Source organism: Zootoca vivipara, chromosome 11 (genome assembly GCF_965207765.1).
Source record: "Zootoca vivipara chromosome 11, rZooViv2.hap1.1, whole genome shotgun sequence".
Classification (NCBI taxonomy): Eukaryota; Metazoa; Chordata; class Lepidosauria; order Squamata; family Lacertidae; genus Zootoca; species Zootoca vivipara.
In genome coordinates this window covers 2,875,575-2,903,522 of record NC_142594.1, presented here as the reverse complement: position 1 = coordinate 2,903,522, position 27,948 = coordinate 2,875,575, and the positions used below count along the sequence as shown (strand labels likewise).

The following is a 27,948-nucleotide window of genomic DNA, read 5'->3' as shown; positions in this document are numbered from 1 at the left end:
ACTACAGTGGCATGAACTAGGAACTCAGTTTTTTAGGATCAATTCCTCATCTTGGGAGCAGGATTTGTGATGCAGAAGAGTTAGAAACTATTGCAAAGTTTGACACAGTTTTGGAGTGAATCGAACAACGTTGGCTTTTGGAGGGATACCTGTGTACCCCAGTTTGAGTATCAATTACTCAGTTTGGGATGAGGTACCAAACACAGAGTTTGCAGTACAAAAACAAGCACAAAATTTTGGCACCAGTTTGATGGGGGTCCAACATTTCAGAATTACACTTTAATGAAGCTAAAAATAAGAAATAAGAAGCGGGGAGAAGATGGAATTATTTGATGTCACATCCACACCACACATTCAAAACACTCTTATACCCCTTTAAAAGTCATGGCTCCCCCCCCCCCAAAAGAATCCCAGGAACTGGAGTTGCAGCTGTTGGAGGTAAACTACAATTCCCAGGTTTCTTTGTGGAAAGCCCAGACAACTAAAGTGGTATGAATGTGCTTTAAATGTATGGTGTGGATGTAACCTAAGTTTAAGCTTTGCAACCTGTGACAGAGACTTTGCCAAAACTCACTTCTTATGCACTTCATGCAAACAGGATTGTGTAAGGGAAGGATTGTGACGGAGCGACTTGCATAGAGTGATTGAACTCCATAAGGACCCTTTAAACCAGGCATCCCCAAACTGCGGCCCTCCAGATGTTTTGGCCTACAACTCCCATGATCCCTAGCTATCAGGACCAGTGGTCAGGGTTGATGGGAATTGTAGTCCAAAACATCTGGAGGGCCGAAGTTTGGGGATGCCTGCTTTAAACCATGAGACTCTAGGGGTGAGGACTCTCAACATTTAGAAAAATTGCTTCAAGCTACTCTGATACCGCAGTATAGAACTCTAATGAATAAATAAGAGGAGGCTCCTGCCAAAATCTGTGTTGCCATTCACAATGATAAGGCAGCTTTAAACAAGAGCCCTCTGCCTCTGTCATTATTTGTGGATGTTACTGGCCATTCAGCGATGAGCTCAGTTTAAAAGCTGGGTCCGCTTAAGAAATCAGCTGTCACGACTCCATGCTTTTAGAGGTCGCAATATTACACAGAGATTCTGAATTATTAAATGCAGAAGGGGAAAATATATTTTTCACAGGCACAGTGCTTCTTTTGCACAAATCATTCCCATAATTGCTACACTGAGAGCTATTATGCAAAACACAGTAGCAGAATGAAAAGAGCCATGATTCCTTACCTGTATTCTTCTATGAGGATTTAAATACCACTTTAAAGGGTTAGCATAGTATAATAAAATTGGTTAGCAGTTAAGAGCTGGGCTCAGAAGCAACATTCCTACTCATCACCTATGATACCTCCTCCATGTGCCTTAAGCCTGTCAGTTAATGCAGCACTATAAAGATGCAAAGAGAAGGAGGGAGAAAAGGGCAACTTGCCAACCTCACAAGTAATTATGGAAGAGAAAATTACATAAATCCTTTCCCAATTCTAGAAGAAAGCTCCTTCAAAGACAACCAATTATATATTTGGACCTTTGTCAGGAAAAAAGGTGGGGCACAGTGGTACCTTGGCTTAAGAACTTAATTCGTTCCGGGGGTCCGTTCTTAACCTGAAACTGTTCTTAACCTGAGGTACCACTTTAGCTAATGGGGCCTCCTGCTGCCGCCGTGCGATTTCTGTTCTCCTCCTGAAGCAAAGTTCTTAACCCAAGGTACTATTTCTGGGTTTGTAACCTGAAGCGTCTGTAACCCGAGGTACCACAGTATAAATAAATACATAATACAGTGGTACCTCGGTTTAAGTACACAATTGGTTCTAGGAGTCTGTACTTAACCTGAAGTGTACTTAACCTGAAGTGAACTTTCCCACTGAAAGTAATGGAAAGTGGATTAATCCGTTCTAGACGGGTCCGCGGAGTACTCAACCTGAAGCGTACTTAACCCAAAGTATGGGTGCAATTGGTTCTGGAAGTCCATACTTAACCTGAAGTGTACTTAACCTGAAGCAAATTTTCCCATTGAAATTAATGGAAAGTGGATTAATCCGTTCCAGATGGGTCCGCGGGGTACTTAAACTGAAAGTACTCAAACTGAAGCGTACTTAAACTGAGGTATGACTGTAACAATAATAATTTGTGCTTTAAAAAAATTAAGAGTTGTAGTATCACTTCATTTTTGCTAGGTGAATCTTGATATGATTTTATTTGATTTAATATGCCACAGCATATTAATCTGCCCTGAGATCTTCAGATTAAGATATATATTTGCATTCCGCTTTTCCAACGATAAATGCTGAGCTCAAAAATGCTCACAATAATCACACTAGCATTTTTTAAAACCTCAAACATTGCAATCATTATAATATCAAACACAATGGCATATAAATAAAGCAAACAAGAGCAACAGATTCATTAAAACAATTAATACAATTTAATAAAGTTACAATAACTCATATTGTTATCAGGATACTTGCTACTCATGTGGAACCTTCCTCTAGAACAATAAAAAATGGATTTGATAACCCCATGGTTATCAAACACATTGTTTTGCAACACTACAATGGGTGGAAGACTCTTTCACTATCTATGAACTGTAAATACTTATGCAGAAGTATACATTAAAAAACCATTTGGGATGGGTGGGCAAGGTTGTTAAGTCAGTGACAGCTTTTGTCACCTTGGAGGAAAAGGATTATCTGGAGTCATCTTTATTGAAGTTATAACTTATTGCATTTATCATTGGGCTCTGTTAGCACAGGAAGATCCTCTGGCACAGATTTAACCTACTGCTTGAATCAAAAAGGCAGAGTTACAAAAATGGCATCCCACATAGAGTTCTTTCGCATCATGTGTAGTAAAACTTTTCTGTGTTGTGACATCATCACACTGTGTGCTCCGTGTCCCTTGCTCCACATCACTGAGTGCTGGTGGCAGGACAGGAAAACACACAATATGACAGCATCACAACAGAGGGTTAGTGATCCAACATGTTACAAGAGAGAACAGAAGGACTTGACAAGGAGATGCCAGTTGCAGCAGCAGCCTCATGTTGAACATGACCTGTGTTTCTGACCCCCCTCCCTGCAAAAAAGAGGGGGGGACAACCCAATGGAGCCAAGAGCTTTTAGAAAGCTGCAAATGCAAGTTCATCATGAAGATAAAAAGGGGGAAATTATCTGCACAGATTATTATGGATGTACCTCTCATGGTTTCCTTCTGTGATATGATACAGACGATTAGCACCTCCATCAGCACATGCTCTCAGAACAGCTGGAAGGAAAGGGAGAAGCTGTCAAGAACCTGACATCATAACCAAGGAACAAATTTATTTACATGGAAATATTTCCTACAGCACAGTATAGCTCCGTGCCGAAATGACAGAAATACTTATTTCGTTAAATGATGTACGTACTGACCTTCAGCAGGGCTTCCAGGACTGTTTACAAAAATGATGAAAAACACAAGAAAAACATAGCAACGTGCTTAAAAAGAAAAATAAATTAAAATACAGTCAACACTACAAGGATAATGAACATTGGTGGTGAAAGAAAAAGAACGAGAGAATTGCACCACCTGGGTATCACCAGCCATTACTGTAAAGGGACGCATGGCGCCTGTGAAGGCTGGGCAATGTCAGCTTTTCAACATTGCAATGTATCACCAGCCAAACATCGCGATCTGACAATATACCACAATGTTGAAACGGAGAAACAAGCTGCATTGGCCAGGAGGCCTCAGCAGTCCTTAAGGCAGAGCATTCCAAACTGTCTGTCACGATACTTTAGTGTGTCAGCTGCAGTGTGTAGGTGTGTCGCACGAACGCTCCCCGTGCTCCTCCTGGGCCTGGAAAGGGGTTAGTTTAACCTCTGGTTTGCCAGTAAAACTGAATTACTGTTTCGCGAAATGATGCATGTCTAAAAAGTGTGTCACCAACATGAAAAGTTTGGAAAGCTCTGCCTTAAGGCTTTGGCAATCCTTAAGGCTTTCATTTCCAGTTTCAACAGATAATGAAAAGTAATAATTGTCCCTACACCAAACATAGTTAAAATACACATCAAATATTTTATATTAAAAAACAGCACTTCAGCACAGCTGGAGCCATTTCCCTTTATAAGTTACGAGGTCGTCTGAAACATCTTAATTCTTATCTGAAGAAGTGTGCATGCACACGAAAGCTCATACCAAAATAAAAACTTAGTTGGTCTTTAAGGTGCTACTGAAGGAATTTTTTTATTTTACTTCGACCCAGACCAACACGGCTACCTACCTGTAACCATCTTAATTCTTGAAAGCACCAGAAAAAAGTCTGATAGATCATATAGGCTGCTCATCCAGGAGAGCCAGAAATTAATTTTTTTTTGCTAACTGGATTTCCTCGAATATTTTTGCTCTTAGCACTTCAGTTTTTCTGTACAGTACTTTAAAAGTACTGTAAGCAAGTAATTATCCAAGGTACTGATCTTTTCCTAGCATGTTAATGATTCACATCAGTATGAACTAGAACCAAAGGTTTTCTCGCTAAATAGAGGCAGTTAACTGATGGGGAAAGGGTCAATAACTATTATTTTCATAGCTATGGCTCAAATTGTGCTTGGTTTTCTTAAACAGCAAGTATTATAAATAGTCTTTCACAAATGAGAGCTGGGAAGGAAAAATAACAGAGTATACAAATTGATTACTTTTGATGCCCTTTAGAACTCCACAGATGAGGCTGCATTATCAATAATGATCTCAGAGTTAGAGTCTTTGGAAACTCAGCAATAATTCATACATGTGTATTATTATTATTTCTTACAATAGTGCTGTAATGTAGAAGTTTGCTGGCCAAGACAGAAGACTGCATAAATACACGCGCCTTGGATGTTATATTGCTTACAATCTTCCATTGGCAATAAACGCTTCCATTGCTTGGTAACATGATTACTTATCATGGGATGTACTGAGTGAACTCATTAAGAAGCACTTCAGACACTGCATTTTAGCTGTTCTCCCAAGATGCCTTAAGCCAGGGGTTCACAAAGGGCATAGGGATGGCAAGTATGGCAGAAAGAATCAAGGACAATCAAAGAACCATTCAGACATTTCAGTGTAGTACAGGATCAAAATATTTTTTTAAAGAGCATCAGGTGATACTGAGGACCATCATAGCTGTCATCCAGAATAGCTGTTTGAACAGTGCTGGAGAAGAGCAATGGCTATTCTAAAGTTCTCCATGACATATTGTTGTAAATAGGGATTTTCCACTCTGAAAAATGTGAGAGATCAGAAGAGAGAAAGCCTTCTTTGAACTAATGAGGAGATGAGAGTTTGTCTCAAATTAGACCTAGATTACCTGGCAAAAGCAAGCTCAGCCCTCTCACTGAGCTTGTAAAAAGCTTGTTTATAATTATATTTTTGGGAATAATTCATGTTACTATTTATCTGCATTGCTTTATACTTTCTGGATGCCTCATGATCATATTATAAAGCAGTTGTATTCTATGCTGTAAATCAAGCACTACTGGTACTAGGAGTTGTTACCTTATGTTTTCCAATGTATTTCTTATCAATAATAATAATTAAAAAAAACAGTGAGGCATTCAGCAATTTTTTATTGTGAAAGTGTGGTCCAGAGAAAAAAGTTTGAGAACTTTAAGTTTAAGCCTTAAGTACTTAGCTAAAAATACAACAGATCAAAGTGAAAAACACTGCAAACACAAGTATCACATAAGCTTCACTCATCAAGGAACCATGGTTGGCTGCAGGTTCCTGTTGAGACTCCATGGCAAGCTAGCAATACGTGAAATGGTTACCCAACTGCTACTTCATATTCCCAATTAGGCGAGTTCCAATGTACTATCTTCAATTTCTATTTGTTGCTGCCAGTTCCACAATGCCGCTTCACAAAAGGATAAGGCAGCAGCTACCTTGGTTCTCTTCTTCAGCCTAGTTACTGCAAAAATGCAGTAAGACCTGCACCAGCCGTTCATACTTCCAGGAGAAGAGACTGACCAGCATTGCTCTCCCCAACATTTGCTTTTTGCTGCTGTCAGCCTTCTCTGGAAGAGAGGACCAGGAGTCAACTGTATGTCATTACTCTCCACTCTGAACTGTGTTTAAGCCAGACTCCTTGGACTGCAGCAAAACTGGTACCAGAAACGTTTTTCTCTGTTAACTCTCATTTTTGCTTTGTATTTATGTACTTAAGTTCACACCGTGTGGGTTTTCTTTCGTAATATTGAATTTATTATGTCTTTGCTAAATTGTTGGGTTTTGTTATTTTGAATTTACTGACATGTTCTGCATTTTTAATGCTTGAATTTCCAATGTTGTCTACTCTAATATTTCAGATGTTTGCTGTAAGCCACTTTAGGCATTGCTCATTGTGGGAAAATGGCATATACGTAAAATCAACCAATCAATCAATGCTAACCCTCTGTGAGCAGTTAGGCAGTTAGAGATGGGAAGCAGGGTAAGCTGTAACTTGGAAACTCAGTTCAATCTCTCCCTTTTACACCTAACTGTCCTATAGCCAGCAAGCAGTGACAGACACAGATTCTTTGGGTGCCGAGGATAAATTTTGTCCCAGCGGTAAAACTAGAGCCACTAGACACTAATCTAAATTCATTTACCTAATGTTCCTCCTAAAGTTCCAGGACAATAAGAGGGGTCCCCAAAAGACTCTCGAGACACAATTCAGCCTCAAGACAACATGCAGTGGTAAATTTCATGTTGTGTATTGTGTGAAGAATTACTTCTGTTAATACTGAAATTACTACTGTCAGTCCATTTCACTGTGTTCAGATATTTCGAGAAAAAAGAATTAAAATTTATAATTACCCTCCTCTCTCCCAAGTTCAAAATTTTATAAACTTCTATCATGCCTGTCTCCCCAGTCTTTTTTCTGAACTCAAAGGTGTCACTTTCCTTCATCTGAACTTTCAGACATTTTATTAAGCAGCTAATTCCTGACCTAACAAAAGTGGTATAAGTGCTGTATTGTACATGTAAAGAAGTCATTCCAAGAAAACATATAAATCAAATAACAATTTAAAAAGCCAATTGAAAATGTGAATTGCAGATTCATATTTCCCCCCAAGGCAATTATTTAAGTCTGTCAGTGAGATGCAGATGCCTGTGTTCTGACAGCATTTCTGAAGTTTTAAAATTAGGTTGTTTAATAATTCAGTTTGAGTGTTTACAAACGCCAAGTTTTGATCATGGCTTTTTTTCCTTCTTCATTGCCTGCTTCTTTGTCCGCCACCCCCCAAGCGGCTTTATTGATTTCTGACAACAGGAAGACAAGCAACTCAGAGTACGATAGAAGGCCCCCCGCCAAAAGTGATTTTAATTGCGATTCAGAATTTCCATCACACAGATTTTAAAACTGAAGAAACCTGTCTATGATGCAACTTGCGACAAATGAGAGAAAGAGAGAGAAGAAATTAAAGAGGAAAATATCAGAGAAATCAGACATACCGGTATTTGGTAGTTCACTGTGAATGTTGTAGAGGGAAAAGTACACTCATTTCAACTTACTGCTGCTCACCTGCCATTTACTGCAGCTCACCTGCAGCTCACCGCCAGGGGCTTCATAAACTTCCTCTTTTTGCTGTTTTATTGGGACTGTAAACAAGAGGTGGGCTGCCATATCTTTGGCAGGCTATAATATATGGCTAGTGGGCTTTTCTCAGCTTGATGGGTCACAATTGATGCAGGGCTGGTTTAAAGTGACTGTGTAAGATCAACTTCTGCTTCAATAGCCAGTAGTAGTGATAAGTATAGTTATTTCCTCACCAGCTGGTTTCTTATATTTCAGAATTTATTCACACAAACCCTCCTTTGCAACCATGGCTGCAGGAACACAAAGCAGAAGCTGTGATTCTAAACAGGAGCCTATATGGCATATTGCCTTGAAAGGTGCATGCAGCAAACAGACCCTGAATTGCCCCATCTGCATTCTGGGTCAAAACACCACACATATAGAAGTCCCATGTTGGTTTCTACTTCATGGAAATACTAAAATGTGAACAGAAAATGGGAGCAGCAGGACACTATCTCCACCTACATCCCAGTTCCTGACAACTGTGGAGGAAGAAGGTTGGCGGTAGTGGGGAAAGAGCTTTCCCCAGTCTGTCTCATAGTCCATTCTGCAGGCTGTCACTGCCTCTGGTTGAGCAAAGGGTCTGTGGCCAGCTCCCCTCTTCACTTGCCCAGCGATGGTGGCAACCTGAAGACAGGCTGCAGCATAGCAGGAGCATATACCCCCCTGCTCCCCCCTTCAAGCTGTCAAACAAACACATATTTTGCAGGCAGATTCAATAGTGTGATCTTGCCACCACCCCCTAGAAAAGGGGAGGGGAACACTGTTTAAATAGCTCTGACAGGTTCTCCTACTTTTATTTGTTTTCATAAATTGAACTAAGCACAATGGGCAAATTGGCAAATCTAGCTTCTGCTGTTGTATGTTTATGCAGTATTCATTTAATAATGCAGTCTGCATTAACGCTACTACAAATGATTGAAAGGGACAGTTTCTTATCGCCATAGACTACATTTCACTACAAATCTCCTACCCCAGGACTCACCCCCACTCTATTGTCAATTATGACTTTCTTCCACTGAACTCTCAAAACTTGTAACAAAATCGTATTGTTCCATTTTTCTTAAAAGCAGATTAGAATATTATAATACACTAGCTGACCCGGCCACGCATTGCCGTGCTGTGGCCTGCGATTCAGGCGCTCACCCTCTCCCCCCTCCGGCCTAGTGGGGGCCTGGCAGGGGCCTAGGAGTCTGGTAATGGCCGCCTTGGTGGTTTCAGTTGCTCGGTTGATGATGCCATTATTTGGCGCCGCCCTTCAGAGCTTTTGCTGGTGACAGCGTGCAATCTGCCTTTCTATTGGATGCTGCTGGAGTCTTCAGAGTGGGCACCACTTTTTTGCGTTTATTCACTATTTTAGGTGTGAAAGCTGTGCTTTTTTGGAATTTTTTTATGCCAGATCCCTCACTGATGGGCATGGAATGTTGTGGCCAAATTTGTTACATTACAGTTCAGCGGTTACAGAGAAAGGCTGTTTCATCCGCGTGCACAATGCCTATATTTTTATATAGATGAATCTAACCCAACTAATATTATGCTGAATAATAATCCAAAATAACCTGCTTTTCATATGAAGAATTTTAACCTGAAAAGATACCTTAGTTGCAAGAGGCTACTATGCAAACTATGGATAGAAAAGATATACTACAGCAAGCAGAATATTCTAGCCAGCACAGAATTGTTTTCTAGAATATATTTTCTAATTCATTGACAGGGTACATTCTACTCCATAGTTCACCTCACATATGCCTGTATATTTTTTCTCCTCTAAGGTCTTTATTGAGTTGGTACGCTCCTGCAGAGCACGTCAAAGGAGGCAATTTCTCCTTTCAGATCTCACTCAGTTCTCATATGCACATAGTTTGTTTCAATGCATGGCTGCGCACCCAGGACACATCATTAGTTTGTGAAAGAATATGAGAACTAAATAGGCAGAACACGGAAAAAATAACAGGTATATAAATAAAAAGGAAGGAAGGTAAAACGGGCAACTGGAGAAATAAGAAGGAAGAGAACGTGCTTGAAATTGTCAACTTCCTCTTTAGAATAAATTTAAAAAATTCCTGTCACTACAACAGGCAAAATGTGTGTGAAAGCAAGGGACCTCATGTATGTGCCACTAACCCTTAAGAACCAGCTTCACCTTATCTGTACGGTCCTGTTTCAAGATTTAGTTCTTTGTCACATAAAATGTGACAGAATCTTGGTAACAAGAAGAGACAAGATTCAAACATTGCACAAATGTAAAAAACAAAATCCTGTGTCGAGGAATGAAATGTAATAGGAAGGCTTTCAATATTTGACATATACGGAAGAATATTCCAGGTCCAATTTAGATTACTTATGGTCTTGGCTTGCTGTTTATTTGGCCTCAAACGAAGCTCCCAGGATGGGATACAAAGAAGGAACATCTATGTGTGGAGATAACGCAACAAAGAACACTTAGATGCAGATGACACAACCTTGCAGATGACACAACCTTGATGGCAGAAAGTGAGGAGGAATTAAAGAACCTTTTAATGGGGGTGAAAGAGGAGAGCGCAAAATATGGTCTGAAGCTCAACATCAAAAAAACCAAGATCATGGCCACTGGTCCCATCACCTCCTGGCAAATAGAAGGGGAAGAAATGGAGGCAGTGAGAGATTTTACTTTCTTGGGCTCCTTGATCACTGCAGATGGTGACAGCAGTCACGAAATTAAAAGACGCCTGCTTCTTGGGAGAAAAGCAATGACAAACCTAGACAGCATCTTAAAAAGCAGAGACATCACCTTGCCGACAAAGGTCCGTATAGTTAAAGCTATGGTTTTCCCAGTAGTGATGTATGGAAGTGAGAGCTGGACCATAAAGAAGGCTGATCGCCGAAGAATTGATGTTTTTGAATTATGGTGCTGGAGGAGACTCTTGAGAGTCCCTTGGACTGCAAGAAGATCAAACCTATCCATTCTGAAGGAAATCAGCCCTGAGTGCTCACTGGAAGGACAGATCGTGAAGCTGAGGCTCCAATACTTTGGCCACCTCATGAGAAGAGAAAAATCCTTGGGAAAGACCCTGATGTTGGGAAAGATTGAGGGCACAAGGAGAAGGGGACGACAGAGGACGAGATGGTTGGACAGTGTTCTCGAAGCTACGAACATGAGTTTGACCAAACTGCGGGAGGCAGTGCAAGACAGGAGTGCCTGGCGTGCTATGGTCCATGGGGTCACGAAGAGTCGGACACGACTAAACGACAACAACAGAACACTTAGAACACTGGAAGACCATGAAGAAACATGTTATTTGCATAGATATGTCCTGTTTTCTGTGTCTTCATCACGTTCAAGTCTTGGTGGCTGTTGGGACACGAGTGGGATGGAGTGCTGGATACTGGCATGCACACAAAATATCTCTAGCAGCCCATCCAATCCTCTGCAGGGTGGGCATCAATGGGCATCAAGACTTTCTTTAACCACACTTTGTCTTCATAGAGTCACTGTTACCCAGTTCAGACAATCATTCCTGCCTTCATAAACCATTGTTAGGGAAGCACTCCCTTCCCTTCACATTCTGGCTTTGTCATGAACCTCCTGACTTGTATTAAACCAGTACATCTGAACTATTTAAGAATAATGTAGAAAATGTTTTAAGGGGAACTCAGATACAACTTTTATACTCTTAGGAAGGTCACACTAGGAAAGTCAGACATCAGCACTGGGCAATTATCTCTTCAGCTATCACAACCAACCTCTAAATACTGGATATGGGAATTAGTGTGTTTCTGAATATGATAGGAAGATACCTTGAGTGCTGACAGGTCCTGGCAATTTCCTACTCATCAGATTTTTTTACATTTTGAGATTACGTCTACAAAGATTTTATAAAGCTCAACATGATTTTCTTGAAGGAGGATATTCTACCCCAATATTCTGATGGTCCTCTTTGTGGCATATTGGTTAAAGTGTGAGACTAGGATCTGAGAGCCTTGGGCTCAAATCCCCACATATATCTTTGCAGATATGAGAAACTGTATGGAATAAAGGGCATTTTTCCTTGGACAAATTGTTATAAAGTAAGGTAGCACATGGCACCTGTATTGATAAATAAAATAGATTACAACCATCCCAGCCTTGCATATAAGCACTAGCCTATTAGCCACAGACAAAAAGGGGCTGCACAGAATTGAGTGCACAGAATTCCATGCAGCAGTGGGCTGGCTGGCAGAGGAGGGAAGAGGGTGCCCCCCCCCCCCCGGGCATAGAAAGGAAGGTATTTGCTACCAAAGGGACAGAGCTCTCCCTCCCTCTTCTGCTAAGCCCCTTTTACAGACTTATTCAGACTTATTCCCAAAGCTGAAGAAACTCACAACTTGCTATAAGTGTAAAAAAGGGAGAAGGGGCTCCTTCACATGGAATGTTTCTTTGAAAAATTAATACATTATTTGGAAAATGTTTATGATATCCATTAGACCCCAAATCAACAAACCCATGGGAGAACTAACAGCTTTACAGGAGCTGGGGTGCTGTGCATAAGATAGCAGGACTGTCAGTCCTTTCCCCAAAAGAGTGGTTAGACAAGAAATGTGATTTCGCACTTATAGAGAAATTTACATATTACAAAGAGCGAAGGAAAAAAGGATAAAGTTGAGATGGATTTACTGTAAACTCGTTGCCATTTATTAATTCTGCAGAATGGTTTGTACCGCAAAGGAGAGCTTGGTGCTTTAGTCAAGTGTTGCGGTCAGACGATTTCAGTAATCTTGTCTAATTCACTTGTTTATAACAGTTGCCTTAAGGATGTAATCCTGTACACATTTACCTGGGAGCAAGTACCACTGCACCCAATGTTATTTACGTTTGAGTAGACAAGTATAGGATTGTAATAAATGTCACTCCCTGCCTTTTAAATGAATGGTTAAAACAAAACACCCACCTACACCATGAAGTTTACTAGATGAGTTTGGGCTAGTCTCTCTCTCTCTCAGCAGAACTTGCCTCACAAAGCTATGTGAAGCTACAACAAAGGTGGGAGAATCATGAGCTCCTTGAGAAAATAATATAAACAGTTGATAAATAAGATTCTCATTTGCTCTTATAAATTACTAGCATTTTATCCTTCCTCCTGTGTGGCCTTGCTCCCTTAATTATTAAGGTTGATTTCCAAACAACATGGAAACATACAATGATAAACATAACAACTCTAGGCTTCACTACTTGACATGGAATGTGAACAAGCTGGAAAAACCATTAAATAGAATGTAGAAGACACAGAATGCAAAGCAGATCGAGCCAGGTTCCCGAAATTCTTAATCAGTGAAACCAGAAGACTCCCAGATGCCATATATAGCCAACCTTGAAATTTGACTGTACTGATACTAATGTTTTATGTATGCACCCTATGTATACCAATCGCTTTGCTAAGCTGTGAATAAAATGGCCAGATTTCACCTTCTAGCCTTCACAAAAGAAATTACATATTGTTACATATTGCGAGAAGCCAAGTTACAGGGAACCAGGCAGAGGGCCTTCTCAGTGGTGGCACCCGCCCTGTGGAATGCCCTCCCATCAGATGTCAAAGAGAACAACAACAACCAGACTTTTAGAAGACATCTAAAGGAAAGGCAGCCCTGTTTAGGGAAGCTTTTAATGTTTAATAGATTATATTTTAATATTGTGTTGGAAACCGCCCAGAGTGGCTAGGGAAACCCAGCCAGATGGGCAGGGTATAAAATTTATTATTATTATTATTATTATTAAAGACTGGTGCTGCATCTTCCTATTACTGTGATCCTAGCACCTCTCCTTAAGGGCACGACTGCACTACAAATATGAACCAATTTTGGAACTATTCAACTGGCATGGTTTACTGGCCAAAGGCACTGGGCACTGAAATACGGCTGAAGATTTCTAACAAACAATTCTCAACCTTATTTTTTCAATGGCAGTTAAAGAAAACTGAGCCCAGTTTCAATATATGTGTGAGGGAGATAAAATTCCTTCTCTGATAGTCTCAATCAACCCAAGGCAAAGAAATCCAATCAGTAGACTAAATGGAGAATTTCATGCAGGCAAAGAAACATCATCAAAAGCCAATCTACACATTATGAAGAATTAGTTGCAGCTTTCTATACTATACTATTCTGGGAGTGGGTATCTCTCCAATTCCTTGCAAGTAATAAACTAGCAAATCAAGGAGAAATATTTAGAGTGACCCTCTCCATGATATCTGAGCTTATGATATGCAGGATTTTTTTTTTAGTATAGGGCTAGTGAAAAATAGGGCACACACCTGTAATCTGAAGAATTTCACCCCCTAGTCTGCCACTTCATTCTGCATAATGTTTAGATCAGCTTTTAAATGTTATCATGTCCTTGCAGGCTCAAAAGTTCAGCTCAGTAAGGAAACAATTATTCAGAGCCCTGTGAAGTCAAGCTCAGACTTTCCCAACCTTCTCTGCCAGTTCAGAAACTGCTTATTTCAATTACAGTACTCTGTAGATTGGTTCCATTTGAAAATGGTAAATTTAAAGATTCCTCATGGACCACTGCTAATCTGTGACTATCTAATACATGGCTGTATGCTTTTGCCTTCCAGGCATATTCAACATTGATATGTTCTCATTGCTTTGGATCCACAATTCAACTGTGTTAAATATTGAGGAGAGCTTTTTTTCCTCTTCTGGGGCCTTCAAATTGGACCATCATTACCTATTAAGAAATATATATATATAGAATACCCCATGCTGCTATGCAATGGAGCTACAAGAAGCTCACTCGAAGAATATTGGTACCTACAACCATACACCCTTATGCATTCTGCTATAAGAATTATAATGAAGTATAAATAGTACTGCAAAAGGGTGTGTGTGTGTGTGTGTGAGAGAGAGAGAGAGAGAGAGAGAGAGAGAGAGAGAGAGTAGTGTTTCATGATTTTTCCCTTGCCCATTTACCTCTTTCAAATACTATCCATTGCCTGGTCACAGCAGCTGCCCCTGCCCCTGTTTGCAGCTTGGGGGAAAGTGGACCACCTACTGAAGCAAAATGTTGATTTCTTGCAGAAGCAATCTCAGCTAATCAGAAATTGCGGCCAAACAGATCTGTTCATGGGAAGACATATTGAGTCCAAGTCAGGGCAGGAGCCATTATTCTTATTCTGGATAGTCTTTTTTTAAAACACACACATACAGAGAGACGGGGGGAGGGGGGCGTAATGACTCAGTTCGTACGCTATGCTAAGCCAAACCAAACCAAACCAAACCATGGCTTCATGTGAATGAGCAGACTCCTGGAGAGAATATTTATTTACTAATACCCCACGTTTCTCCCAGAACAGGCCCCAAAGCAGTTCACAACACGAATGATAACAGATCCAATTAAAAACATGTTTCAAAGTCAATATTTAATCTATCAATATGAAATCAATATGAAAAACATTGTTACCCTACTAAAACAGTGATGAATTTGAACACTCAAAACCATTTAAAAGCACAATGACAACAAAAGAAAAGAAAATGTACAACCCCCACCCTCAGAAGACCCTGCTGCACCAGCCAATAGAGGCCAAAGGCCTGCCTAACCAAAAAAGGCATTTGCTTGCCAGAAAAAGGAAAGCAGAATGGGTGTTGTCAGGGGACCTTCCTACAGGGAACCTCTCCCCCCCCCCCAATCCTGCTGACCAGCACTTCGCCCAGTGAGAGCAGCAGCAGCCGGTCAGGTGGGGGGAATGAGGAAGTTAGCGGGATGGAGGAGGCAAGGCTCAGTGATGTGGGAGAGCCCATGCACCGCTTGGACCAGCAGGTAGAAGGGAACACGCAGGCCCTTCTGGTGCCCGAATTAAGGCGCACCACTAAACGTAAGGTTGGGAGGAAGCGTTTCGGGGTGCCCAAACTCTTATGCTGGTCACGCAACAGGAAACGTCCACTCCCAGATTCTGCAAGTGACTAGGAGGTCATGTTTTCTGCTATCTCTGCACTGTAAATATTATGCGCAGCACAATAAAACCGTTAAAGACCAGCACGGACTTGGGCATCTTTACTCGAGAGTAGATGCAACAACACCATTACGGGGGGGGGGAGCCCACCCTCCCATGAAAGAGAAAATCACAACCACTTTCCTCCTCCCTGGTTGTTCCACTGCCGTGATTTAGCTCTCTCCAGACAAACCATGAGCTGTAGCCAAGGGCTATCCTGTGGTTTGCAGTTCAAAGTTTGTCAGTAGAGCACTAAACCACAGCTCTGGGTTCAGACAACACACTAAACCAAACCATGGCAGCTCAACACTGCCACAGCAAAATAACTGGGCAAGTGGCTGCCACATGAGGCTATGAGGGCCTCATGTTTATTGCTCATGCTAAGCAATCCATGGTTTGGCTTAGCATTCCATGTAATCAAGAACAGTGCCATGCTGCCAGATCCAATGGCATCACCAAGTCAAATCAGAAGGCAATGCTTCCTAGCTTCAATCGGAGTGGACAGTTTTTGTCATTTTGTCACCCACAAATTGCTGCTACTGAGAGAATGTGTATCACAGGGTAAAGATTTTCTTGAAATGTCCTGCCTCTCCCCATACAAACTAACCTGGACCCTGTGATCACCATCCGAGGCCCTTCCACAAGTGCTCCGGAGGGTGGCAACACAAGAATGGGCCTTTTCTGTGGTGGCTCCCCACTTATGGAATGCTCTCCCCAGGGAGGCATGCCTGGTGCCTTCATTACTGTAAACCACCTGTCATCTTCAGATATATAAATTTAATAAATATTTCAGGACATTCCTAATTATGCAGCTCAATGACATGGTAGTTGTAAAACCCCTCTAGGAATTTGGAAGGAAGGAAGACATCATGCCAGTCAGAAGCAACAAGCCTGTTATGAAATTCATCACATAAAATCATTACAATCAACTGTGGAGCATGCTCCTTAATACCTACTGCAGAGAATTTGCTCAAAGACCACGAGCAATTAATCATGCTAGCTGTCAATGGATAACAGCCCTGCATATTTTTGAACACCACCATCTTGTAAATTACACATCCTGGGAGAAGCAACGCGGCCGGTTTTATGGTTGCTTCGCTCTACATAGCGCCAGTGTTTGCTGCGGCTGAGGCTGCCATTACGTTACCCTGGTGTATTTATTGCACTAATCAGGAAGGCTAGCGAAAGCAAGACATGCATCTCTGAATATGGAATGGGCAGGTGACTGCGGTAAACAAGGTTTCCTTGATCTGTGCTCCCTGCAGGATCTGGCATGCAGCACCTAATTCACATTAGCATTGGGTAGTTTATTGTTCAGTAAACAAACATATTATCTCTCTATGGGCTTCTTTCAAATATTTGAGACTAGCTCCTTTTTGTATTTCTGGTAAACAGTCTATATTTCTGATGTAATAAATACAAATGCTATATTTCCATCTTTGTAAAAGCTTTTTTAAAAAGCCACAATTCTCAATCTACTACTGTTTCCCATGACAGAGAATAAGAGTTTTAAAAATCTGGTTGAACAGCTGCCCTTTCTGCCTAAGAACTTCTTTTCCTTGGTGCTCTTTCAGCAAATCAAAATCAATAGCTGGGGTGAAGGAGGTGGGTAAGTCCTTATTTATTCTTCCCTTAGACTCCTGTAGGCTCGTATTTATTGCTGCAATGAAGAATGACAGCACTCCCCTTTACCTACAATTTATTAGATATTTTTATTTTTTTCTGAAAAAGTGAAAAGGTTACATATGTTTCTTTCTGTTTATACATTTTTGGATTGTGGTGAAGTGGAAACTGTTGGTGTCCTTTCCAGTTATTTATTCATATATTGCATTTGTGTGCTACTCAATCTTTAATACAAGGAGTTCAGAGCAATATGCATTTTAGCCACACAACCGTCTGTGAGGTAAGCTAGACAAATCGGCAGAGACTTGCCCAATGCCGTTCAGTGAGCTTCATACCCGAGATGGTCTGAAAACTAGGTTTACACACATAACTCCAATTCACTTTCCAATACACCAGGGATTAGTCATACTTTCCATCCCGTGGGAAGAATTGAGATAGCTGGAAATTACCAAGTGCAGGTGGTACATGGAGGCAGAGTGTGGCGTAATGAGCTGGCAATTTTCTAGCGATAACTCATTCATCTTTGGAAATGGCTACACTATTTACCAAAGCATTTTTCTTGCAGCAAGCAGTTCCATAGTTTAGCTTTCCTCAAGCTAAGTACAGGTGTATGTCTCGAGGTTATTGTGACATTTTAGGCAGAATTTTCTGGTCCTCCAAGTGGGGTAAAAAAGCACTAAAAATCACTGCAACCCTCCCTCCCCGCCCACATGCCCTGGGTTGCTGTGCGTAAGAGAAACCTGGTGGGCAAGCAGAGGACAGGCCCATCTGCTTCATCCAATCAGGTCTCTGTCACACATGCCAGGTCAAATCCACCATCCACAATCAGGTCGTGGATGGTAGTGGTTTCATTCATCATTGACCTGGCATTACACAGCAACACTTTCAGGTCCCTTGTTGATTCCAGTATCCTTTCGGCCAGAACCAGACCTGGAGGCAGGGATAGTCCTCAGACAACGACTAAGCCTGTCTCCTCGGTAATGACATGGTCTGGTCAATGCAGAGCTTTCAGCCTTTCCTTCTACAGTACCAAAATGTCTTGGGCTGATCATAGCTCCTTCTCTTCCCCCCACTGCCCCAGTTTAAACTGTTTTTTTTAAAATATTGCCACAACACATAATTTATGGCTTTTTGAAAAACGGGCAGAAATCTGATTTTTACCATTTTTAGCACCAAATCTACACAAACATGTTTTGAGGCCAATCTACAAATTATGTGCGGGGAAATTCAGGTTTGACACTGACTATAGTCAAAACAAGTGTGCATGCACACGAAAGCTCATACCAATAACAAACTTAGTTGGTCTCTAAGGTGCTGCTGGAAGGAATTTTTTTTATTTTGTTTTATATACAGAGATATGCAGCTAATTCTCATTCTCCACCAAACATACCTGTGTAATACATATTACAAAACCCACATTTGTCTTCTTCACCTGTTATGTTGTTATGTAGGCAGTTACAAACAACAATTACGCGTTTGAAGCAGCTCTTATGATTTTTCTACATGTCTCCCTCAGTCTCTATCGGGCACAGCTACCAACTGCAGAAGGGGAGCTATAAGCTCTGGAAGATGTCTGAAAAGCCAGCAATCAGGTGCTACCACAATCCAATATGGACAAGAGAAAAAGTGGAAAGAAAGAAAGATCTGGTAGTGATCTATGGGACCTGCCAAAAATATTATCCTATTCCTGAGTAGAAGAACAGGTGTGAGTTAGTGAAGTCTGACAGGATTTGCAGGGCATCCATCCATCAGCTCTTGCTGCAGCTGGTCCAGTGGATGAGAGGCAGTGAGATGTAACAATATCTGATAGGCTACGGAAATAGTATGTCAGGATTTGCATCACTTGGTCAAGGACTAGTTTTATCATAAAGTAACTCCTTAGGCAACAGTTTCTGGAGGGGCAGCATATTCATTTATTTAGTATTTTAAAAACCTTTCTCTTCAACAAAACATTCAAGGCACTTTGCAAAAATAATAATAAATTCAATCATCATTAAATGAATCTAGCTAAGATTGCACCCTTGAACAGCAGTAATGCTAAAATCCTTTTAACATATGCGGTGTTTGTTTTTCAAACGGGGAGTAATTCAAACGTTTTTTCTCATTTACTTGCAAGGTGCCGGAAGTAACCATGAACACCTCCCTTGTTCTCTTAGAAGGGCAATGGGGCCCACCTGAGAGGTGCTGGAACTGAGTTCTGGCGGGGGAAAAGCCCTGCTTGCAAGCTTGGATGCACACACACACACACACACACACACACACACACACACACACACACACACATGACTTACTGTCTGAATCATTGAGAACTACTCCTAGGATTCTGCTGGATGTGTAGCTTTGTTTTATTAGGTCAGGTGCCAAAGGGGTCAATTTAGAAACTAAACTGAAGAGCAACAATGCCCACTGTTGAGTCAGGTTGCTAAATGATGGTGGCATGCCTTCCTTCTGGTTGACTTGGCAAAGGTCTTCTGCAACAGCAGGTCCTTGAGGGGTGTCAGAGGGTGGCAACCTTTCCGTCATCTGCTCCACCTGTCAGACCCAGTGAACCTGCATTGAGGGTAAGCCCACAAGGGGAGTCCACGGGGGGGGGGCATGTAGCTCAGGTCCCCTCAAACCCGGAAAAGAACATGGCAAGATCAGTTATCAGGAGATGGTGGATAATGCCTGGTTGGTATGAGGAATTTTATCTGCTGATATTGCAAGAGCAATTTCATACCTACTTGGGGGGGGGGGGGAAGGCAGAATACATTAAGGAAATCATAGTCATCCCAAGAAATAACAAAGAAATTATGAGTGGAACACATTAAACATAATTAAAAGGAACCTGCTTGTGATTATTAAGGCTTGATGGAGATATTGTAATGGAATTGTTAATAAAATGCTTTAAAACCGCACCCATCAACTTGTTCTGTCTGAAATGTGGTTTTGATAACCCAGCAGTAACATCTCAAGAACAGTATTAGGCTTCTACTCCATATTAAACGAGAATTCAATTACTGTATGATACACTATGTGTAGCCCCGCTGAGATTATTTTCCATCCTGCATGACAAACATTGTTATTTTTCTATTACTAAAATAAGTTATCTGTTTCAAGGGGAGAAAACACATTTACAACGTAAGAGCTAACTGTACTTTTATGGGAAATGAAACTAAGGGAATTTTTGTCAACAGCGTAGCTTGCATTTTCCTTTATTAATTTGCTCAGCATTTATCCGGTCAAAGGATGAAAAGTTTTGAATCCATTTTGTTTTGTCGAAACTCCGGAGTGGCCTTCAACATCCACAATGGATTCTACAATCCACTACATGCATGTGCAGTTTGAGACATCAGAGGCCTCTGACCAAATGGAAGGAAGCATGGAGAAACCTCACAAAGCTCTTTCAGGCTGCATGATGCCTCCTCTACTCTACCGTGTTTCTCATATTATAAGACATGTCTTATATTAATTTTTTCCTCAAAAAACACAACATGGCTTATTTTCAAGGGATGTCTTATTTTTTAATAAAGTGCACGCGGGCGCTGTTTGCCGGGCTTGTCAAGCCCAGCAAACAGCGCCCGCCGATCTTTGGTGACAGGCGGGGGTGGGGGGAGAGCGGAGAACGAACTCCGCTTTCCCCCCCCCCGCCTGTCACACAGCACAGGTCCAAAGATCGGCGGGCGCTATTTGCCGGGCTTGTCAAGCCCAGCAAGGAGCGCCCGCCGATCTTCGGTGACAGGCGGGGGTGGGAGGAGAGCGGAGAACGATCTCCGCTTCCCCCCCACCCCCGCCCGTCACACAGCACAGGGCCGAAGATCGGCGGGCGCTGTTTGCCGGGCTTGTCAAGCCCAGCAAGGAGTGCCCGCCGATCTTCGGTGACAGGCGGGGGGAGAGCGGAGAACGATCTCCGCTTCCCCCCCCACCCGCCTGTCACACAGCACAGGGCCGAAGATCGGCGGGCGCTGTTTGCCGGGCTTGTCAAGCCCAGCAAGGAGTGCCCGCCGATCTTCGGTGACAGGCGGGGGGAGAGCGGAGAACGATCTCCGCTTCCCCCCCCACCCGCCTGTCACACAGCACAGGGCCGAAGATCGGCGGGCGCTGTTTGCCGGGCTTGTCAAGCCCAGCAAACAGCGCCCGCCGATCTTCGGTGACAGGCGGGGGTGGGGGGAGAGCGGAGAACGATCTCCGCTTCCCCCCCACCCCCGCCCGTCACACAGCACAGGGCCGAAGATCGGCGGGCGCTGTTTGCCGGGCTTGTTCTGTATGCTGTAAATTCCCTGTGTGAGATGTTTATTTTCCCGTTTGCTTCTTCATTGTTCTAATCATGTCTTGCACAGCATCTCTGCTTCCACTTTTCCAATCTTTCTCTTCTTCTGTTGAAATTCAAGCTGTGTCATTGTGCCATCTTTATTGTTTGTGTCTGAGTAAAGGAATAATCTGGCATCTAGCTATAGCTCTGGGCGAGTTTCCAGTTCTCCTTATCTTCTAATTCTTAGACCTCTAACTGTTCTCTTTTTCTCTTCTTGTTTTTTCTCTGTTATTGTTTAGGGAGGAGGCTTGCTAAATAATTTATACAGCAAATATAGCATAATTAAAAAAGGGTAAAGCTCCCTTCCTCCCTTACATTCCTATTTTTCAACGAAGGAAATATTATTTCCAGTTTGAAATGTTGCAACCCAGTAGCTGATTCACTTGGCAGTATGTAATCTTGACCTCTTCATCCTGCACACGTCTGAAAATTAAGAGCCAATTTCATCCTAATAATCAGTAGAACCTCTGCTCTTAATGGCTGCATTGGTGGATTACCAATATCCGAAACGCTTTTACACTCAGTGTCTCGTGCCTCTCAGATTCCATGCCAGAGCGAGAACCAGGTACTGAGACAATATGCGAGTGAAGCTCACTCCCCCTGAGCCATGGGGAGAGCTTGCAAGGACAATGACTCCCAAATAATCCTTGTTTATTCTCCACAAACAATCTCCGCTAATGTGGGAACTGCATTCATTAAGGAGGGAAGCACTGGAAGTCCCTACAATACAAATTCTAACACCAATGCCTTTAATTGTGGGCATGTCTTTTACCTTTCCGTAATGCGAAGGGAAATTAATTTAAAGCTAGGAGTATGGATGAGGTTTCACAATCCAGTTGCACTAATATTGTAGATAATTTATTTTAATTGTTTTTAATTTGTTATGACATGTTTATTGTGTATTTTGCCAAAGAGCTCAGGACATCCTGTGCAACCCTAGTTTCCTTCTCGGTAGTGGCACCCGCCCTGTGGAACGCCCTCCCAACAGATGTCAAAGAGAAAAACAGCTACCAGATTTTTAGAAGACATCTGATGGCAGCCCTGTTTAGAGAGGCTTTTAATCTTTAATCAATTATTTTATTCTTCTGTTGGAAGCCGCCCAGCCACTCTAGATGGGCAGGGTATAAATAAATTATTATTATTATTATTATTATTATTATTATTATTATTATTATTATTATTATTATTATTCCTTTAGTCCCATTGGCACCTTGTGGGCAGGGCTGGCTGATATATCGTCCCAAACCAGTTTGAAGTCCATATCGTGATATCATTTCATAATTTTTAACCTGGCAATATATCACAAATCATGTTGTTTGTGTGCGCTATGCAAAAATCATGATGTGGGGAAAACCGTGAAGCCAGCCAATGCTTCTCTTGATTCCTGCAGCCCCTGTTAACTCTGCCGGCTCAGCTCTCCCCTCCCTCCTGCAGGGGCCAGTGAATCACAAGGGCAGGCGCTGGCAAAAATCACCATGCAGGAAAAAACATGAAGCCAGACAACGCCTCTACATAGCTCCATCCTTATTTCAGTCATTATGATATATCAGTATATCACAATGTTTAACTGGTGATATATCACGATGTTGAAAACCAGGTATTGCCCAGCCCTACTTGTGAGGTAAGTTGGACTGAGAGGTAGCAGCTGATCCAAATTCAATGAAAGAGCTTCATGGCCATACACAAATCGGAACCAAGCTCTTATTTGGCAATGCATGCCAAGTGGTGGGGGAGGGCATTGAAACATAGCCATAAAGTTGTACTTTATCTGAGTTTTTCTCCTGCTTCTTGGTTACTCGTTTTTCTTATGGTACAGTGACAAATTTGTAGAGCAGCTCAGGAGGAGACGGCTAGAGTCTGACACGGTGGATCACAAGATAGACTTAAGAGATTTGTTTCACTGCATCTACTTACCTTGTCCCTGTATTTTTTTCTTTATTTCTTCTTTGTAAATAAAGTTTACTAATATTATGTTGTAACAATATGTAACCAAAATCATTATACATAGAACATCCTTGCTATGCATGCAAAAAAATGGAAAACACTTTAGGGATGCCGTACCAGTAAAGTTGAACTAGTAAGATTTATTTTTTTCTTATTTCAACTCTGCTGCAGTTTGCCATCCAAAAGGAGCATGTTCAAGCATACTTTGCTAAACAAAGATCTAAACTAAGCTGAGTAGAGGTCATATCTCTTTTCTTCCTCTCCAATTCATTTCAAATTTATTTTATTACTTTTGTATTTATCATATTTTTCTAATTTAGTTATTATCTTAGATTATATACCTTGATGACTGTTGCAGTATACCTTTAATAAAAATTGAACTTATGTAGCATGTTCATGTTTGATTGTTTTTAAAACATGCCATTGTGATGGGAGTTGATTATGCAAAATATTTTATGTTAATAATCTTGACATCAAGCAATATGTATTACTGTTTTAGAAATGAATACTTTTGTTTCTTTCAATTGTGTCTTTAAACCTGCCATGAAGAGGGAGAGGGTAGAAAAGAAAGAAGGGCATGATGTGCCTTTTATTCCATGTTCAATTAATCAATAATCTACGCAGATAAAAAGCTAGATGCCAGCCTAAAGGTAAAGGTAAAGGGACCCCTGACCATTAGGTCCAGTCGTGACCGACTCTGGGGTTGCGCGCTCATCTCGCATTATTGGCCGAGGGAGCCGGCGTATAGCTTCCAGGTCATGTGGCCAGCATGACAAAGCCGCTTCTGGCAAACCAGAGCAGCACATGGAAACGCCGTTTACCTTCCCGCTGTAGCAGTTCCTATTTATCTACTTGCATTTTGACGTGCTTTCGAACTGCTAGGTTGGCAGGAGCTGGGACCAAGCAACGGGAGCTCACCCCGTCACATGGATTCGAACCGCCGACCTTCTGATCAGCAAGCCCTAGGCTCAGTGGTTTAACCACAGCGCCACCTGGGTCCCTAGATGCCAGCCTAGCAGTCTCTAATTTTAAGTACGCAGGGAGGCTTTTAATTTTAAGTATGCAGGGAGGATGGACGGGAGGAAGGAATTTAATCACAGGTGCTTCTTCCTGCAGTGGGAAATGACAAGAGTTGGAAAAAAGGTCTCATCTGCGCTTTGTAAGAACTAGGCCATCAATATTGCACGTAAACCATCCTCAAGATTAGAGCAAACTGCTAACTAGCATATAAGATCACTATCGCACTGTAAACAATCCTATTCCCGTTAAGGCAATACAAAGCAGATGTTGAGCATTCACTTCAGGCCTGATTTCACCTCAGCTTATAATTATCCTTATATTATTTCATGCAAATATTTTTTGTAAAACTCCTACCTGATTACTTAAGTCGGAGTAATAAAGAGATGATACTTCATCATAATTCTAAATTAAAGGTGGCATTAGCATAATAACCACACAAAGAGAGTCTCAGTACACAATTCTATCTGCTTTTAATGTGCTAAGGATGACCATTAAACTCCACTTTCCTCTGACACTTGTGAGTTATGTGGTAATCCCAAGCACATGAAAATAAATTGTTTATTCCACAACCACTTCCTCCTCCTGCAAGTTCTCTATATTTACGGCAGCTGTAACTCTGCTTCCCATAAACAGCAACAGTGAACATAGTGCAGATGTAGCAGAGTCAGCATTAAGTAATGAAAAAATTAATCAGAGAATGAAGGACAAAGCTACCAGGAAACTTTAAAAGAAAGCATTCACAATCATACAAAACTGCACTCTACATTCCCTTTGGAGTCCATTTGTAAACCTTCCTCAAAGACCTCTGAATTTTAAGAAATATTAGAAGAAGTCATTAGAATTAAGTAATTATAAAAAACACAGCATGAGGCAAGCAGGTTCAAGGAATAAGAAAGAACCATACAGTATTTAACTCCAAAAGCAGACTGACAGACAGCACTGCCGCCAATTGCACAGAATGAAAGAAGCCAGTCTATCTGGAAGCCAAAGCCACCATCTTGGTCTCTTGGGTCACCTCATGACACAATGTTTTAAGGACCAGAGATTCTCCATTTCTTCTTCCTTTAACCAGCATAAGGTAAAGGTAAAGGGACCCCTGACCGTTAAGTTCAGTCACGAACGACTCTGGGGTTGCGCGTTCATCTCGCTCTATAGGCCGAAGGAGCCAGTATTTGTCCGCAGACAGCTTCCAGGTCATGTGGTCAGCATGACTAAGCCACTTCTGGCGAACCAGAACAGTGCACGGAAACACCGTTTCCTTCCTGCTGGAGCGGTCCCTATTTATCGACTTGCACTTTGACGTGCCTTCGAACTGCTGGGTGGGCAGGAGCTGGGACCGACCAATGGGAGCTCACTCTGTTGCAGGGATTCGAACCGCCAACCTTCTGATTGGCAAGCCCTAGGCTCTGTGGTTTAGACCACAATGCCACCCGCTTCCCTTATCCAGCATAGGGACAGATGAAATAATCGGTCTATCTCAATAAATCAGGGATGGGAAATACAGTGCTGGACTCCTATCAGCCCCAGCCAGCAGAGCCAGTGGGAAAGGATGATATTCACCATCTATCTGACAGTTTGTATCAGATATTGGGCCCGTAGCCAGAAATTTTGTTATGAGGGGTCCGGGGAGTGGGGGTGAAGAGAGATGAAAAAACACCCAGAAAATAAACCCCCAAAGCCTAATATGAACCTTCCCAAATACTAAGATCTACCGTGTTTCTCCGAAAATAAGACACCGTCTTATATTTCTTTTTCCTCAAAAAACACACACACTATGGCTTATTTTCAGGGGATGTCCTATTTTTTTCCCCTCCTGCTGCTGCTGCGGCTGGCATTGTTGCTGCGCCTATCACTATGTCTTATTTTCGGGGTATGGCTTATATTCCTTGAATGCTTAAAAATCCTGCTATGGCTTATTTTATGGCTACGTCTTATTTTAGGAGAAACAGACTACACTGTAATGCTGTACAGTTACACAAGAATAAGGTCCATGGAATTGGAGTGGGATCCTGCATAGGATCACACTATCTGAAACTGTGCAACCTTCAGGTCCTTGCCACCTTCAGAGGTGAGGTGAGGTGAACAGTGACCAGAAACTCTGCAGGGATGCTCACCTGGGGCAGAGTCAGGTATCTTGGCCACTGAGAACAGGATTCTGGACTATATATGCCTTTGGCCTGAACCTGCATGGCTGCTATGTCCTGATCTTCTAGCATGCTAAAAAAAACATCATTATTTTATTTTATTTGCCTGGACATTTTAGGTATTTTAATTATTCTGGTTTTTACTAATGTTTATGCTGTTTAACTGCTGCTGCACTTGCAGAGCACCTCTTCTTGTTGTTTTTACTGATCTTTACATTTTATGGAAAATGCATAGGGATCATTTTGGGCAAAAGATACAGGATATAAATACATTTTAAAAAATAATGACTTTTTAAAAAGGGCTTAAGCTAGTTATCCCTGCTTTAAACGGCAGAGTGGAAGGGCTGAACTACCTTTTTGAAAGAAAGCTGAACAGTGAACACTTACCGGGGGTGGAGGCAGGGGGCTGGCCCCTACAAGCTTTCCAGTGTACAGAAGACTTCAAAATACGGTAGGTTTCTGAACAATTCTGCTTAGTGCATTCACTTAGCTAAATGGAAGTTCAAGAATGTGAATTTCGGCCATTTGAAATATCTTGTCCCTTTCTAGGAGGCCCAGCTAGATGGACGGGGTATTAATAATAATAACAACATATTATTATTATTATTATTATTATTATTATTATTATTATTATTATTATTATTATGGCTTTGCTCAGGCTGGGAACAGGATTTACCTGACCCCACCCTCCTCTGCCAGCTCTCCCCCCTTCCCAAGCCATTCCCATTCCCATTTGACAGTGGAGGAAGCCACAAAAGATGCACCACAGTGCCAGTCTTTAGCTGGAAATGGCATTCCTGAGCATTTCTAGGGTGGAACAGTCTTTCCTGCATAAGGATCGTGGGATCGGCAGCTTTCTCCGCCTTCGGAATTGAATCACAGCACTACTGAATATTATGTCTCAGTCAGAAGCTATGGTCAAGGCATCACCAGAGTCTTTTAGCCACAGGGATACTCTTTCACAATTTCTAAATAATTGTTCCATATAACCAAAGCTATTCAATATTCCTTCTGAGGTTTTTTATTTAGGGTTGTAAGCCACACAAACAACAAATCTCAGGAGGTTTTTTTTTTTTACTTTTGCAGGCTTGCCCACTTTTATTCTGCATTTACAGAAATTTCTGAATTCTGCCCATTTCTACAATATAGTCTACATGATCATATTTCCAGATGTGATATACAAAGATCCCCTCATTATTCATGGCCAAGTCAAAAAGATTAGCTTTTCATCAACACTTCGTCATTTAAGGAAACTAGAAGTCATCACTGGGAGGCAAATTTCACGACCACCAGTAGAGCAAGGAAACAATATTGATAGCCACTACTGGATGTGCTGAGGGAATACTGCTAACGTGAAGGCAGTTACGTGAGAGATGCCAGTATGCACAAGCACTGGTG

General features: G+C 41.7%; 1 protein-coding gene across 21 annotated transcripts in view; it reads right to left on the bottom strand.

Annotated features, from left to right (window-relative positions):
• TPK1 (thiamin pyrophosphokinase 1) overlaps positions 1-27,948 on the bottom strand; it is a 210,368-nt gene that overhangs the window by 126,598 nt on the left and 55,822 nt on the right. For 9 of the 21 annotated variants that reach the window (XR_015946336.1, XR_015946332.1, XR_015946331.1 and 6 more), the window contains one exon: positions 3,204-3,273. The exons of the other annotated variants lie outside the window; for them this stretch is intronic. Coding sequence is in view for 5 of the 9 variants with exons in the window: in XM_060280544.2 (XP_060136527.1) it covers positions 3,204-3,273 (70 nt within the window). In the remaining 4 variants the exon portion in view is untranslated. The remainder of the gene's footprint in view (positions 1-3,203; positions 3,274-27,948) is intronic. 21 annotated transcript variants of the gene reach the window in all.